This window comes from Sebastes fasciatus, chromosome 2 (assembly GCF_043250625.1).
Source record: "Sebastes fasciatus isolate fSebFas1 chromosome 2, fSebFas1.pri, whole genome shotgun sequence".
NCBI classification, from domain to species: Eukaryota; Metazoa; Chordata; class Actinopteri; order Perciformes; family Sebastidae; genus Sebastes; species Sebastes fasciatus.
The window spans coordinates 16,162,506-16,179,590 of NC_133796.1; the positions used below are offsets into that span (position 1 = coordinate 16,162,506).

The following is a 17,085-nucleotide window of genomic DNA, read 5'->3' on the forward strand; positions in this document are numbered from 1 at the left end:
ATATTGCTTAAAGTTGTTTGTTGCTATTTTTATATAGCTAAATGTTTTTTATTGATATTTTATATTGCTTAATTTAGTTTATTACTATTTTTATATTGCTAAATATTGTTTATTGTTTTTTTATATTGCTATTTTTTATATATTGCTAAATGTTGTTTATTATTATTTTTATATTGATAAATCTTGTTTTTTGCAATTTTTTCATATTGCTAAATTTTGTTTATTGCTTTTTTGTATATTCCTAAGTTTTTGTATATTGCTAAGTTATTGTATTGATGTTATTGTATTGATAGATACTATATGGCTTTCATTGTATTTAGGCTAAAGATTATATTTTGGATTTGCAACTCATTGTCATTGATATCTTAGACTTTTATATCCCATTTTTGTATTGCAACAGCTGCACAGGATAAATAAAGTTAGACTTTTTTTTATGTCCACTATCCCATATTCTTATTGAAATGTAACATTGCCTCTTGGCTGCTAAACTACTGTAAAGCACTACAGATAAAGCGACACGTTTCACATCAGTCTTGTAGTTTTGAAACCTCTCTGGGGTTGCATGCTCTCTCTCTCTCTGTCTCTCTCTCTCTCTCTCTCTCTCGTATCGTGTACTGACACCTCAACACAGCAGCTCGCGGGTGGGCGGGACTTCCGGTCGCTCGCACCCGGAAGCAAGCTTCGGATGCATGTCTCTCAGTGGTCCATATGCTCGCTTCCTTTAAACGTTTTAATGTGATTTAGGTGCTCTTTTTCTACCTAGTAGTGTTTGCAAACATGATGTCTTTAGACTTCCTCGACGATGTTCGTCGCATGAATAAGCGGCAGGTATGTAAACACTAGTTTAGTGTGATGTAGTCGACCTCTTTGTATGGAGAGAGAGCTGCTGAGCTAACGACAGCTAGCCTTTATAGCTAGCCTTTCACCGCTTTATAACGATGGAGCCGGTCTGACCACTTGTTAGCGACATATAGAGTGCTCTGTTTTATGCACACGTATCTCTCAAAACGCCCCGTTATACTGCAGCATGATAGACTTATAGTAAGGTTGTGTAAACAGTCATTCAGACTTCAGTGTGGCTGGCTAATTTCCTCATTTTACCACACTGTTGTCATGGAGCTGCTAGCTAGAGTCAGATCTGCTTACTAGTGATTCACCACTGTTATCTCTAACATATGGTGGACCAAAATGAAGAGTTATGGGTTAGTTCATACCTGAAATAGTGTTATTTATAGCTGTAAAGACACACTTATGTTTTGAGAAGTTATTCAAATTCAATTTTCCTCTTTTGTTTGTTTCCAGCTCTATTACCAGGTGCTGAACTTTGGTATGATTGTTTCCTCTGCTCTGATGATCTGGAAGGGACTGATGGTTGTCACTGGCAGTGAGAGTCCGATTGTTGTTGTTCTCAGGTAAGTTAGTCACATGTGTTGGGATTTAAGTCAGGTGAAGTCAATTTTATTTGTATAAGATATTGTTTTATTGTCCCTGTGGGGAAATTTTTCCTGGACTCCGTCCAACTGCGGTTACAAACACCAAATTAAAACAACATCAACAACAATAATAAATGATTACACACAAGGCAGGGAAACAGTTTCACAGAAACAGATGTTTCAGCACAAACACAGTCCACGTACATAATGGCACATACTTTCACACACACCATGGCAGGTATTGCACCCAGGTAGTGCACTGCACCGTCTACCGTCTTGCCCATATTGCACAGACAATAGTCCAATATTACACAGATGCAACATATTGCACTGTCCCTATTTAACATATTGCACTGTCTAAACCAATTGTACTGTCTAAACATATTGCACTGTCCTTATAATAGCTTTATGTTACGAGTTGTTGAGAAGTTCAATAGACATCGGCAAGAATGAATGTTTGTAACGGTTCAATCTGCTCCGTGGGACTCTATATCTCCTGCTGGAAGGTAAAAGTTGGTACTCCTGGTATAAGATGTGAGTTGGGTCTGACACAATTTATAGCCCAAAATCACAAATTTGCCTCATGAGGCTTTACAATCTGAACAGGATACAACTCTCTCTGTCCTTTACACGGCAACCCTCCCATTGGATAGCGAAAAACGTAACCAAAAAAACCCTTTTAACAGGGAATAAAAAGGAAGAAACCTCAGGAAGAGCAACAGAGGAGGGATCCTCCTTCCAGGATGGACAGACTTGCAATAGATGTCGTGTGAACAGAGTTCACAACATAATTAAAATACAACATAGACAATCCATATGACAAAAATGTATACATATAATGTGAACATATGAGAAGATGGATCCAGGAGGATGTCAAGCAGCTTCCAGGCGTCGCCAAACAGATAGAGCCAGAGCAACACAATCTCCTCTCCACCATGTAACCTAGAGAGTGGACCAGATTCTTGTTTTTAGCCCACAGTTGTTTGGTAATGTTAACATTGGTTTTCCAAGCCAATAAGCCCCTTTGGACTGAATTAAATCGATAGAGAGGCTAAATCTCCTGGAGGACGGAGGTCAAGGTCCATCATGTGGAATGAGGCACCACCAGCCAGGAGAGGGAGGGAGAGACAGCGAGAGACAGAGGCACACAGCAGTGCTTGTGGGACATAAACAACAGAGGGTTATTGAGAGGCTGTGGCTTAAAAGTAATATTATTCTTGTCGGCAGGACTACTATTTAGATTCCTTTTAGTGTTTTAATAATTTAACTAACTTACTGTTAATAGTAAACAAATTCCCAGGTTGGTGGGTTCTGTATGGAAATATACAAAAAAATATGCACAGAATAAACAACACGTACATCATCCAAAGGCAGTGTAAGTAAGCCACATTAATGCCTCAACTGTTGGTGCGAGTATGATTTTTGGGACGGTTCACATTTCCCTCAGGCACCTGTAAATTATTATTGGGAGACACTAAGAGATTGAGTTTTGTTGCCTAAACCTAAACAAGTTGTTTCCTGTGTAGATGGAAGTTTATTTTTAAAAGACTGGAGTGGAAATTGACACGTGCGTCTTTCCGTAAGATATCATATGAACCGTTGTACAAGGATACGTTGCACATTTGCGAAAATGTAAACTATACTGTACCACAACACATCTGTTAAGAGAAGTTGCTCAGTCACTGAAACTCATGGATTTTCTCATTTTCACTAATTACAGTTTTACTTTATACTTCTATAGCATCTCTCTCTATGTACTGTAAATTTGCGATTTAAGCGGTCATCATGGGGGTGAGCATCACCCAAACCCTCAGACTGAATTAAACCGAGTTAAAGTCGTCAACAATCTTGAAGAATTGCGTATTACATACTCACTAAAAATATAGTTTTGTTAAGCTGTGTGATAATTAGTCCTCTCATGAATGCCTGTTGCTAGTCTACAGTAATCTGTTGTCAACAGTAACAACGTACGCAAGCAGTTGATCAACTGTTGACCTGTTGATCATACTGTTAGGATAAATAAGATTATAGACTGTGCTGTTCAAATGATGATATGCCGCGTTTTTTAGTTTTGTCATGTCGTATTTCCTTTTAGTTTTAAGTAATTCAAGCAATACAATCCCAGTTTAACCACTGATGGGTCGGGATGTTCTGATTTAATTGTTTTTTTGGTCCTAATCTGAGTCATGTAATGTTGAGCAATCATGTTGAAAGTCATTGTTAATACCTCTCTGTTCTAAAACAATTCTACACTGTAAACATTTAGTTGCTTTTCAACTCTTAAAAGATTCGCTGCCTCAAGTTGTGGTGGATAATATCTGTTAAACAAAGGTGGAGATTGGTGAACTAACTTTGATAATGTGTATCTGCCATTCATTTCAGTGGGAGTATGGAGCCAGCTTTCCACAGAGGAGACCTGCTGTTTCTGACCAACCGGGTAGAGGATCCCATCAGAGTCGGAGAGATTGTTGTCTTCAGGATAGAAGGCAGAGAGATCCCAATAGTACACAGAGTACTAAAGATCCATGAAAAGTATGAATACACATTTTATTATTATGTTGTTGTCCTGAGAATGCCATTCATTGTATTGAAAAGCTATCTAAAAATGCTCAGAGAGGCGTCTGTGATATTTCACACTCATCATGTATCCTCATCCAGGCACAGATGTGTTGAATAAGAGGACTTGGTGTACGTTGTTGTATAAAATCACGCTGATACTTTGTCCACAGGGAAAATGGAGACATTAAGTTCTTGACCAAAGGGGACAACAATGCAGTGGATGACAGAGGGCTGTACAAGCAGGGCCAACACTGGCTGGAGAAAAAAGACGTGGTGGGACGAGCTAGGGGGTAAGTACATCCAGACCTGCCAACCTGTATGCATTTTGACATCAAAGTACGCTGGTACGAGTTGTTAATAGAAGGTACGCAAAAAGAGGCCACTTGTCTTTTTCCCCCCGTTTTTAACACATCAGTAATGGATAAAAATATAGCCGTAACGCGTATGTACAGTGTTTCCTATTAATTACTGTGGCAGCTCACCATAAGTTAATTTGTCCCGCCACAGTTTCATAATGAATCAAAACATTTTTACACTTATCAACGGGTGGGCTGGCTGGCCAATGGCCGTGAGCTTTATAGCATCCCTCCTCCGGACCTCACCACTTCCCGGGGCCGTGGACGTAGTGCTAAACAGTACACTACAAGATGTTTCTGAAAACCTTTGAGGAGAGAAATAGACATTACAGTAACAGAATATTTATTCATATTTGATCAGCGCTGCCTAGTTTGACCGTTTGGTCGGAGTTTGTGAGTGATTGACAGCTGCTCAGAGACGGCAGGCTCCAACTCGGCTCTGATTGGTTGTTTTCCTCCAGTCTGTGAAATCTTGCAGATGCCGTTAGGAGCACCGGAGGACACAGAGCGATTTTTTTCAGATTACCTGTCTCATGCACTACTGTCAGGATATAGTGATCGTTTTATAAAAATAACTTTTTTTAATCATATTTGCTCCATTTCTAGTTACTGTATATTCCACCACTAATAGAGCTTACAATTGTTTACAAGAGCAGAAAGTTCTTCATAGATCTAGCCTCTTAATTTTGCTCTCAAAGTGCCCCAGATTGATGCATTTAACCTTAAAATGCACAAACCTTTCTTCGGGGTCAGAGGTCCACCCACCACAGTCTCACAAAATCCTGTGGGAAACACTGAAGTATGCAAATTATGAATTATGATTCATTGTGCCAACAGCAGTGATGCATCTAGGTCGCCAAAGTGGTATGCAAAACCTTCGTCCAGGGTTGGGAGGTCGTAAAATCCATAATAATACAGATATCTTAATAACATAATAGGACAGATGACTTCACCTAAGCAACACTTGTACAATCTAATGGAATTGAGTGTGATAGCCCTGTTTGTCTTTGGTTGGATACAAATGGAGAAGAAGGTCATTCAGCATTTTTTCATCTTTGCTGTTTAAGATTTGGGGATTAGGGTTGCTCTATTTTCTTTGCCAGTTAATTTATATTGAACAAGGTAGGACATAGGCAATTCATTCTCCTCATCAGTGCTTGTCCAGATGAGTGAGAGGGATAGCGTTATGTAATGTGGGGAGGTCTGTCTGAAGCGCTATGTCCATACAAAGAGCACGGCTCTATAACTGTGTTCTGGTTGTTTATTGTTTGGAGATGCACTCTGCATGATGCGGAAAAACTGGACAATTAATAGCGGTCTCCCTTCTCACCTTGATACAAACAAAACTGATAACAAGCAGGTGTGCAGGAGATATTAATTGCACCTCCACACACAGTTACCGTCAGTGACTGAGTGATAGGCAACTCAAATACACCCCTTGCTCCTACAGATAGGAAGGGCATTGAACACTTTTAGGTGTGTGCCGAAGCAGATGTTCATCTCAGAATAAGGGTGTCGGGATCATGACATTTTAGATTATTGATTGTCATACAAATAATTGCAATTAATGATTTAATTGTCTTTTTCTGTTCATGCTATGCCACACAGAAGTGCTGTTGTGTTTGGCTTTGCTGCTAGATCTAAATCCATATTTCTATGGCTGCTCATTGAAAGGATGTGGTTATTGTTGGCAAAGAAGTGGGAATTAATCTGCTAATAGTTTGCTGAAACGGTTTCGTTTCTCGCTCTGCTTCACATATACTTACTTTAAATAGCTAAAACTGTTGTATAGGCTGACCTAATGTAACGAAAAAGCAGTTCAAGACTAGAAGGAGGCTTGATATTATTTTCAAAAGTTAATATGCAACGGGGATTAACCGTTCCTGCTTCAGCTTCCAGACCGCGGCTGAGAGGCACAGGGGAGATTGTCTCCAGGGCCGAAGTTGACTAACCCCCTTCACTTTACCCAGCAGCTGGAAAGCAAGACACGGAAACTTTACATGGCTCTTGAGGAGCTACTGTTTTTATTCAGAGTAACTAACTGTTATAAATCAAGAGACCCGTTATCGGCACCTCACTGTCATCATCTTGCTTCGGAGAACAACAAATATACGGTTGCATATGAGCTGAAACAGAAGAACCTGCTCAGCATCAGTAAGATCTGGACAGCCAAGCTCTCTGTTTCTGTGTTTTTTTCCCTGACATTGGATCCTTGGGCTCAGGTAGACACTTTATTTACCCAGCTGATGGAAACGCACATAATTCACTTTGTATTTGTTGCCACATTTGTAACACTGGCTTTAAATTCATTTGATTGTGGAATCCAATGATTGTGCAAAATGATCACGGTCAGCTCAAATAATATAAAAAATGTAATAATTGTGTTAGGCCCATCCCAGAAAGGTGTCTTCTGATTATTTAAAGGACCAATGTGTAACAATTAGGGGGATCTATTGGTAGAAATGGATTATAATATTAATAAGTGTGTTTTCTTTAGTGTATAATCACCTGAAAATAAGAATCGTTGTGTTTTTGTTACCTTAGAATGAGACGTTTATATCTACATAGGTAGAGGGGTCCTCTTCACAGAGTCCGCCATGTTGCATCACCATGTTTCTACAGTAGCCCAGAACGGACAAACCAAATACTGTTAACGTGACTCGCTGCCGCCGCTCTCTCTCTCTTGCTTCACCACTCACTTCCCACATACACTCATTCTACGCACTGGCTCTACTCCAAAACACCTAAACTATTCCCACAACAACTGGCTCTAGAGAGGGCCATTTACTACAAGTTGTAATCTGCAACCTCACGGCTAGATACCGCCAGATCCTACACACTGTTTCTTTAAGTTATTTTGACATGTTTTACTTTTATTTCTAGCGGGGATTTCTAATTTGACTGCTCAGGCCCCACTCATTTCTGCTCCCTAATGTTTGATTACATCCCTTAAGCTAGCAAAAGTGATGAAAGTTTTTCATTCAGTGACATAAATTGTAGAGCTTTTGTGTACTGTAGGAAATGTTATCAGTTAACTGACATATTTGTATCATCTCCAGGTTTGTGCCATACATTGGAATCGTCACCATTCTCATGAACGATTACCCCAAGTTCAAAGTAAGTTGGTCGACCCCATCGCACCAGACCCAGTTGACAAGATTTCCTTACTTTTTCCAGCATTACCATTTTAATGTATTAAATCCCCCTGTGTTTTCATTCTGCAGTACGCTGTTCTCTTCATGCTGGGTCTCTTTGTGTTGGTCCACCGGGAGTGAGATGCCCAAACTTCAGGACTCAACGAAGGATAAAGCGCGTCCAGGAAACCTCAGTCATGCCTTTCAAAACAGAATTAAGTTAGATTTTGTCAAAACCCCAACTGGCTTTTTTGTACCATTTGTTTGAACATTTTGTAGAAACGTGGATAGGGTGTTTACATTTGAAAAATCCAAGCTTTAAAAAAATATTTTTGTGAGGGAACTAGGCTAGCTTTAGTTTGAAATCGATCTTTATTTGTAATCCTCAGAATGTGAAACCGCATTCATCAAGATAAATTAATTCTTGTTTCTTTTCCTGTTGGTTCATTGTCTTTGAAAAAAAAGATATGTGAAGTATTTTATGACAACTGAATATGAATGATATTAAATATGAAATCTGGTTACCATCCACTATGGATTATTTTAACTCTTTGTCTCATTTCCTGTTGGCCTCTGTTCTACATTAACAGCCACTAGAGAGGACGTCTACCCTGCAGCGGTGGAATTTTAAAAAAATGTCTCTGGAGATTGAGCAATAGTGATCTGGAAATGTCAAAGACTTGTCACAAGTGGATTGTTTATCGTTTTTTATTGATATATGGAATCAAATTAATTCACATAAACGTAGATATGTCTTCTGTCCAGTATTTGTTTTAGGGAGTAATAAATAACTCAATATCTCATCTGGCATGCAGGAAAATTGTTACTAATCCTATATAATGTTGAGTGATGTCATCTCACTTTTATAGAGAATTCATAAAAAAAAGAAAAGGTTCCTTGAAATAAGATGTATGTGTTGGAGAGGATTGACTTAATACTACCTGTTTTTCTTTCCTAAGGTTATGTATTCTATGAAACCAGTGTCAAATTAGGGTGAATTTGCAGAGCTGTGCCAGAAATAATCCAATCCAATCCAAATTTATTTATAAAGCACATTTAAAAGCAACAAAAGTTGACCAAAGTGCTGTACAATTATACATAAAAACATAAAAACAACACAATAAAACACTAAGACCAACTTAAAACCAACAGGACGTTACAATAATAAAAGCATTAAGACCAATAGGAAAGGAAAAAGGATTAAAATAGTCAACTCTCATGCTGAGCCAAAAGCCGAGGAATAAAAGTGCGTTTTGAGGTTCGATCTAAAAACAGGCAGTGTGGGGGACAGCCGTACATGTGGAGGCAGAGCGTTCAAGAGCTTTGGAGCTGCAACTGCAAAGGCTCGGTCAATTCTGAGCTTCAACTTAGACCTAGGGACAGTCAGAAGCAACTGGTCAGTTGATCTGAGTGTCCTTGATAAAAGATGTGGTTTTAAAAGATCATAGAGATAGGTCGGAGCTTGCCCATTTAACGATTTATATGTTAATAATAAAATCTTAAAATCAATCCTAAAACGCGCAGGGAGCCAATGAAGAGAAATAATGTGTTGCTCACACATTTTCTTGTAAATTAAATGGTTTAACGGCTCGTTTGAGAAGTTTCTTGTGTAAAGGTCACTGGAGTGGGGCACGGCTGCCTCTTTTTAAGATTTTCATTAGACATACTTTGAGTGATAACCTTGTTGCTGTTCTCTTACGAGCACACTTAAAGTGTACTTACAATCAAGGTGAATATGGCCGAGACTTTCCAACGCAGACATGTAATCATACAGTAGTATGGATCAACATATAATCATAATATAGATCCACTTGAAACTCTATTGGGGTACTTGAATTTGGACTGAAATTGCATTTGGCGCGTCGTCTTCACCAGACCTCAAAGACCTTGATCAGGTTTATTATTAGGTCGAGCTTTTTATTTTTGTTCAGTCACAAAACCATTGGGAGGATGTTCAATTATTTGAGTTAAAGCTGCAGTGGGTAGAATTAGAGCAAATATGATTAAATAAAGTTATTTTTATAAAACAGTCACTATATCCTGACAGTAGTGCATGAGACAAGTAATCTGAAAAAAAAATCATGTGTCTCTGTGTCCTCTGGTGCTCTTAATGACATCTGCCGGATTTCACAGACCGGAGGAAAACGAGCTGGAGCCTGCCATCTATGAGAGCCATTAGTCAATCACTCGCTAACTCCGATCAAACGGTCAAACTAGGCAGCGCTGATCAAGCTGAGGAAATACCAAGCACCGCCCACCAACCAGAGCAAACTTTCACATTTTTACAGAAATAGACATTACAGTAACATAATATTGATTTATATTTGATTAGTGCTGCCTAGTAGGACCTTTTGATCGGAGTTTGTGAATGATTGACAGCTGCGTCCGTTGAATGAACAGCCAATAGGAAAGCTCTCTCTCTGAAATGACCTGTGATTGACCAAAGTCTCCAGTCAAGGGTTAGATTTTTTAAAGCCTGAAAACAGCCATGAGGAGGTGCAGAAGTTTAGTTATCTCTCAGCGCAATTGAATTACAATATGCTGAAAGGATATTAGGTTTTCTCTGGGTTCTCCGTTTTCCTCTCACAGAAGACATGCAGGTTAGGTTAATTGTTGACTGTAAATTGCCCGTAGGTGTGAATGTGAGTGTGAATGGTTGTCTGTCTCTATGTGTCAGCCCTGTGATAGTCTGGCGACCTGTCCAGGGTGTACCCCGTCTTCGCCCAATGTCAGCTGGGATCGGCTCCAGCCCCCCCAGCGACCCTGAATGGGATAAGCGGTTACAGAGAAGGGATGGATGGATGAAAGGTTATTATGGAATTTCTGATTATGAATTCCGATTATGCCAACAATATCCTGCCTACAGCAGGTTTAAAGCAGTCTCCTTTAATGCTTGGCTGCTTTTAGATCAACTTTGTATAGTTCTGTTAACGGTAGCCTTTATTGTGTGTATGAGCACAAGCTTCTACACTGTCAACTTTCCATTTTGGTGTGACCCCGAGTGAACAAAGCAACAACCGACTAACCCTAGAAATTAATTGCGATATCCATCACCTCTTCTTAGAAAAATGCAGTGTTGCATAAAACCACTGCTGTCCCAGTTCATCTAATCTGTGAACTTAGTGAGAGTGATGCGGTGATGGTCAGACAGTCTTCTAATTAGACTGACATTCAGCTGTGCAGGATGTCTGACATCACAAGTATGTGTGTGTGCGAATGCCAAAGGTTATGAAAAGAGCAAGATGCAAACTGCAGCCCAGCCACTATAAACTTGCAACTTTTCTTTAGCACCCCGAAGTGACAAAGAGGCCGTCTGTCTTATCAGCTCTAAATTAGCAGTGAGAATCAGCAGGTTCTGCTATCCTCAGAGGACTGATGGTGATCACAGCAGCATGCTGCAACTGGCCAAATGTCATGTTGCTCATTGTTAGGGGACCAGGCCTGCAGCCCTGAGAGCGGGAGGGGGGTTGACTGGGGCATGAAATGACTACATGTGTTGCTCTAGAAGGATACATTCACTATATCGCCTCTTCCACTTTGTGGATCTAGTCACACAGTTTACACCAACACACAAGAAAGTACTTCAGTGTGTGAAGCGTTTATTAATGGTTGTAATATACTGCACGTTATGGCAGATAATATTTGATTGGTTTAATATGAATTGTATTAGCATGATGAATTTATTTGAGGGAATTTTCCTCACAAATATATTAAAGGGACTGTTTGTAACTTTTTACACGTATAAATCAACCGGGTCGGGATCCCATGCTGGTCGCCTATGCGTGCTCGCGTGTGACCGGAGTCTCTGCTCCTCTGCCTGCTTGTCTTCACTCACACGCTGACTTTTGTTGACTTAACGGCCAAAAGGTGTCGCTGTTAACAAGCATTTCTGAAAGTTACAAATAGTCCCTTTAAGCCTGCTTTATAATAAAAAAAAACATGAAAATCGCATTTTTTTATAATATGGGACCTTTAACAGAGAAAGTAAAGTCAAACCTTAATTTTTCAAACCCCACTGAACATTTGCACTCTAGTATCCTGCTACTCGTATAATTGTGTTGCTTAGAAGACTGTTTACCAGCAAATATTCAGCATCTGCTCTGAGTTTGAGATGAATCGTTTGGTGCGTAAAATACGCACAGCCAGAGGCGCGGTCCAACCAACGAAACCTTCACAATGACTCTGCTGAGTACATTTAGATTTATGCAGAATCAAAAGGAAGCTACACACGCAACATAAACAGAGCCCACCCCTTCACAGGAGAGCCTATAAAAGCAGAATGCGTCTGAGCAAACTCACGACCAACAGGAGACACTTTGGAAACATTTGCGTCCTGGAGGACAGATCGCCTCTCCGAGCTGAGATGAGAGGGTTTACTCTGAATAATGTTTGCCAGTGTGGCTTGTTCGCTTATCTCGTCTTCTTTTCTTTCATGTCTTTCACCGCTGCAGTTAGTTTCGACCTGACTGAGCTTAGGAATAAAGTTGCCAAAATTAAAGTGAATCCAAGAGGCAATCTTTGGGCTACAGGTAAGAATCACCATCTGATCTATAACAGCTTTATACCAGCATCTAATGAATCTAATTACATGTATTGTCCTGTATTATTATTGTTATTGACATTATTATCATGACCATCATCATCATCATCTTTATTATTATTCATATTATAAATATGTATGTGTATGTGTATATACTGTATTATATATATATATATATATATTACTCATTTATTTTATTTTTGTTTTGTTTTTGTTCCCCCTATATGCTCTACACATAAAAGGAAGGATGTCTGTATGTGTTTAAGAGTAGATATATATGTCATATATGACCATCTAGCCTCATTCAATGCCAAACACACACCCGTTATCCACATCATACACACACACGCACACACACGCACGCACATTCTTCAACCTGCTTTTTTTAGAATAGACTTTATTGACTTTATTTTCATTGTCATTGAAAACAACGAAAACCAGTTTAGCAGCTCTTGGCAGTAAAAGCAAACATTAAAGCAAACATAAAAACATTAAAATAAAAATGTAGACAAATAAATGGATCATAAAGTGCAGGTGCCATGATTATGGTGATTATGATTATTTATCCCCTTGTGTTGTTTTAGTTTAGTTAGTTTTGTCCCTGCACATGTCTTCACTTGTTTTGTAATCACTTTATAACACAATCAAATAAATAAATAAAAAAAATAAAATAAATAAATAATAATAATTACATGTATTTTCCTTTTTACATGATCACATTTTCTGCTTTTGGATTTTGTCTTGTTCTTAAAAGGGTTTTTTATCTCCTTGATTGAAGTCTTTATTAACTAAATTGTTTTTTGATTTGGCAGGACATTTCATGGGTAAGAAGAGCGTGATGGATGCCCCCCTGCTGCCTTCAGCTGAGGACCAGCAGGGTGATGCTCTGGAGGTCAGCCTGCCGGCCGAGCAGGGCGCTATGGTGGAGCTCTTCCACCAGTTCCTGCGGGTGGCGTTGCAAGCTCAGGTGGACACACAAGAGAGTCGCATGAAAAACCAGGTGAGTGATGTCAAAATGTTTGTTTTTTTTGCACATAAAAAAATTAATTCTGTATTTTAATTTGATGTTATGGTGCTCTCTGTGTTTCAGGAGGCTGACATGTTGATGAAGATTTTAGAAAGCTACACCCAAAGCAGAAAGTGATGCAGAGAGATGACATCTGAGGCGCATGAACACGGATCCGAGGTCATCAGCTGGCCTCATGGGTTAAAATAAATACATTATTATAGATGCAGTCTACAGTCTCCTGCTCATCATGATTGTAATTTACTGTAACTGTCATAATGCTCATGTGCCATTTGCAATATTTTTTTCCTCCAATTTATTTTGATGATGTCTTGTCGTTTAAAGTTATTTATATTAAATAAAATAATTATTTGCACTGCTGTGACTTTGATCAGATCAATGATGACATGTTGAACGATCACGTTTTGATGCACACAGAATGACTCCATTATGGCTCCACCACTGGGCTTCTTCTATTGGCTTCTGAAATACCCCTAAATATATCTAAAAATGAACTGAGAACAGTTTCTTTAATTATGTTACTCTTGGTTTTACAGTACGAACACTTTAACTTTGAGTTTGCAAGCTTCACAGGGAAAGTCTGCTATGTGACCTCCACAGCTCTTATTTACAGGCCCATGAACACTAACAACTGATTGAGCATGATTTGTTCTCACTTTGTGTGCTAAAGGCATTTCCAAAATAGCACTTATATAAATTCAAATGTAGGCAGCAGCTTATATAAATCACACTTTCCTGAATATTTTGATGTGAAATCGATATTATCTTTTGTACTTTTCCCTGTCCTTGCATAAAGGGATGATCTGTTCTCTCGATCAATAAGGTGGTGAGGTGGCCCATTCTTTGCCTCGGGCTAATCCAATGTACTTAAAGGGTAGGCTATTTCAATATCCCTCCCACAATGCCTTGTCTGACGCTTTACGTCAGCTTCAAGGTGTAGGAATATGCTCTGTGTGGTCAGAGTAGTGAGTGGTGGGAGGAAACATAGACTTTGATCCACTATTCAGATCTATTTCTGGTTTACTCAACAATATTGGCCACAGAATAAAGAACACACACAGCTTATTAGGTCCACCTAAATGCTATAATATATAACAGTCCTGCAATAAACCTTCATGGAGGTTCAAATGTTGTGGTGCTTTTGAACTGAGATATGTTTCTAATAATTTATCTAAGAAAATGTTTTTTTCTTCTTCATAGATACACATTTTATAAAGCTAACCTCATTCTATTCTACTAACAGCTTTTAAATTCAGTAACTTTCAGGTGCAGGACATTGTACACAAGTAGGTTAGGCTAGAAAATTGGGTACAATTTGATAAAATGAGCCTGCTCAGTAGGTTATAAAAGTCCTTAAAGCAAAGCATTCAAACTTGCATTCAAAGCTTTGATGAGGACAGCGAGTGACTTTAAAAACCTATTCTTGAGTGTTCCTTTTGGTTTAAAGTGCAAGCTGTTCCTCAGTCTTTGCAATGAAAATACTTTTTAAGAGCTAAAATTCACAACCCTGTAATGTCAGCCATGGCTTATTAGTTTTACTGATAGCACATAAACACAATATGTGCCAGTCTGTATTTGAATACTGAGACATTTCACCTTCAAATGCAAATACTGTGTCGTTTATTAATTAACTTGAAATGTCAGGCAACTGAATGTTAATCTGTTGCACAGTGCAGCTCAATGTGTTCATACAATAATTATTCGTGTGTGTGTGAGAGAGGATATAACTGTCCTGACCTCTCATGAAAATAGCAGATCCAAACATGTTGCAGAGTGTTAACTGTTGAGGAAGGTGATGTCTCCACACAATTTGAGCGTGTCACAGATCTCCCTCGACGTATGCTTCCTCACTCCTCCCGAGGGGATGGGAGATTCAATTTAGCATCTCTGTGCTCTCTGTTTACCTTGAATTTGCTCCATTGCTCACATAAATGCTCCGCTCGTTTGTACGCTCAGATTTATCCAGTAATCCCTCTTTCTGTCGACCTACACAAATGAACAGCTACGTGTCTCTACTGTAAATTCACATGAGAGTTGATGCTTGCCAATACAAATTCCAGGGAAAAGAAAATGTCATTCCTGCACAGATATGATTTTTTTTAATGATTATTTTGTTGGATTGAGTGATTCATTATAATTTATTCCCTATAAGTAAATCTGTATTAATTAGACAGGAGGATTCTTTGAGGTAATTGAGGTATGGATTACACAAAAGTTCATATAAAAAATATATTTTAATATTTTGTATATTATACATTGAATTGTATCCATCAACAATATTTATAGATGGCCAGCTGAGAGTACACTAAACTCTCTGCTATGATGTGATTAATAATAATTCAAATGAAAAGTACATGGTCTCAAGACTCAGGAAAATGCCACTGGAAAATAAGTTTAGTTTAGCCATGTTATGTAGCTAGTGGGGAAATATGGCTATTAAAGAATTCCAATCAGCATATAACAATACAACAGAAGACCACAACAACTAAATGCTACGTTATATTCAGCATGGGATTCAGTTGCATCAAAATACTGGTGCTCAGTGAAAGTAATCAGCAGCCACCACAGACATTGGCCAGCGTATATACATCCTCATCTTGAATATTCATAATTCATTTTCTTACAACGGAGAGACAAATATTGGCCATCTGGCCTTTTTTTGAATAGCTGCAATGTCATCCAAATCATGGCCTGTTATCCTAAACTGCTGCTGTGTGACAAGTTTACTTCAGTAGGGGATGAATAATCCCTTTATTTGCTCATGTTTTGAAACAAAACAACAACATGATTTACTGTGTAACATTTGCTTCTATGAGGGTGTGACAGTTTTGCCTTTCACTAATTAAAGCTTTGCTTGTAAATGTGTTTCATGTGTCATGTGAGGGCAATTTGAACAAACACAACAGACAGTAGGTGGGACATCACTCCGTTTACTATGCAAATAGTGATATCTGGTCTAGGCAACACAATTTGCATTCATGCACGAGCGATTTATGATAATTTATCATTTTTGTCACTACATTGATATGGAAATTTGAACTCACTTGTATGAAAATAAATGTAATGTTTTCACGTGACATGTAAAAGAGAGGCAACGTGTAAACTAGGGCTGTCAAAGTTAACATGATAATAACGCGTTAACGCATAATGGTTTTAACGCCACTAATTTCTTTAACGCATTAATGCAATTGATGACCATGTCATACTAGTTTGTCGCGTAGGAGGCTAAATAACGCTCCAAACTTGCGCAAAATTTCAGCGAGGAAAAACTGTCATGGCCATTTCCAAGGGGTCCCTTGACCTCTGACCTCAACATATGCGAATGAAAATGGGTTTTATGGGTACCCACGAGTCTCCCCTTTACAGACATGCCCACTTTATAATAATCACATGCAGTTTGGGGCAAGTCATAGTCAAGTCAGCTCACTGACAGCTGTTGTTTCAGTTTCAGTTTCAGGCTTCAGTTTGCCATGTTATGATTTGAGTATATTTTTATGCTAAATGCAGTACCTGTGAGGGTTTCTAGACAATATTTGTCATTGTTTTTTGTTGTTAATTGATTTCCAATAATAAATATATACATACATTTGCATAAAGCAGCACATTTGCCCACTCCCATGTTGATAAGAGTATTAAATACTTGACAGATCTCCCTTTAAGGTACATTTTGAACAGATAAAAAATGTGTGATACATGTCCGATTAATTGTGATTAACTATGGACAATCATGTGATTAATCGCGATTAAATATTTAATCGATTGACAGAACCTATAGTGTAAACACAACCAAGCCCTTCAGTGGTAGGTATTAGTTGCAAGCTATGACCCAAAGTTATATGTCTATGCCTTTGGTGGAACTCTTCATACCCTGTCTTTGTCTCCCTGCATATCTGCTTGTTTCTTTGTTTTATATTGTTCTTTTGTAATAATGACTCAATTCATAGCCAACAGGGAAAGTTGATGCATAATTCACACTGCGGATGTATGTTGTGTCAACAGCAGTAGCCTTGGCTTCTACTTGCATTTGTAAATGCTC

At 38.6% G+C, this 17,085-nt stretch overlaps 2 protein-coding genes across 2 annotated transcripts; both read left to right on the forward strand.

Moving 5' to 3' along the window:
- Nucleotides 1-647: 647 nt before the first annotated feature.
- sec11a (SEC11 homolog A, signal peptidase complex subunit) lies at nt 648-8,018 on the forward strand. Its single transcript, XM_074611683.1, has 6 exons — nt 648-828; nt 1,303-1,412; nt 3,816-3,965; nt 4,163-4,282; nt 7,408-7,465; nt 7,573-8,018. The coding sequence occupies exons 1-6, from the start codon at nt 778-780 to the stop codon at nt 7,621-7,623; spliced, it is 540 nt and encodes a 179-aa protein (XP_074467784.1). The 5' UTR covers nt 648-777; the 3' UTR covers nt 7,624-8,018.
- Nucleotides 8,019-11,613: 3,595 nt separating this feature from the next.
- On the forward strand, nt 11,614-13,407 carry nmbb (neuromedin Bb). Its single transcript, XM_074625724.1, has 3 exons — nt 11,614-12,011; nt 12,835-13,022; nt 13,113-13,407. Exons 1-3 carry the CDS (start codon nt 11,762-11,764, stop codon nt 13,164-13,166), a joined length of 492 nt encoding a protein of 163 aa, XP_074481825.1. The 5' UTR covers nt 11,614-11,761; the 3' UTR covers nt 13,167-13,407.
- The last annotated feature ends 3,678 nt before the right edge of the window (nt 13,408-17,085 follow it).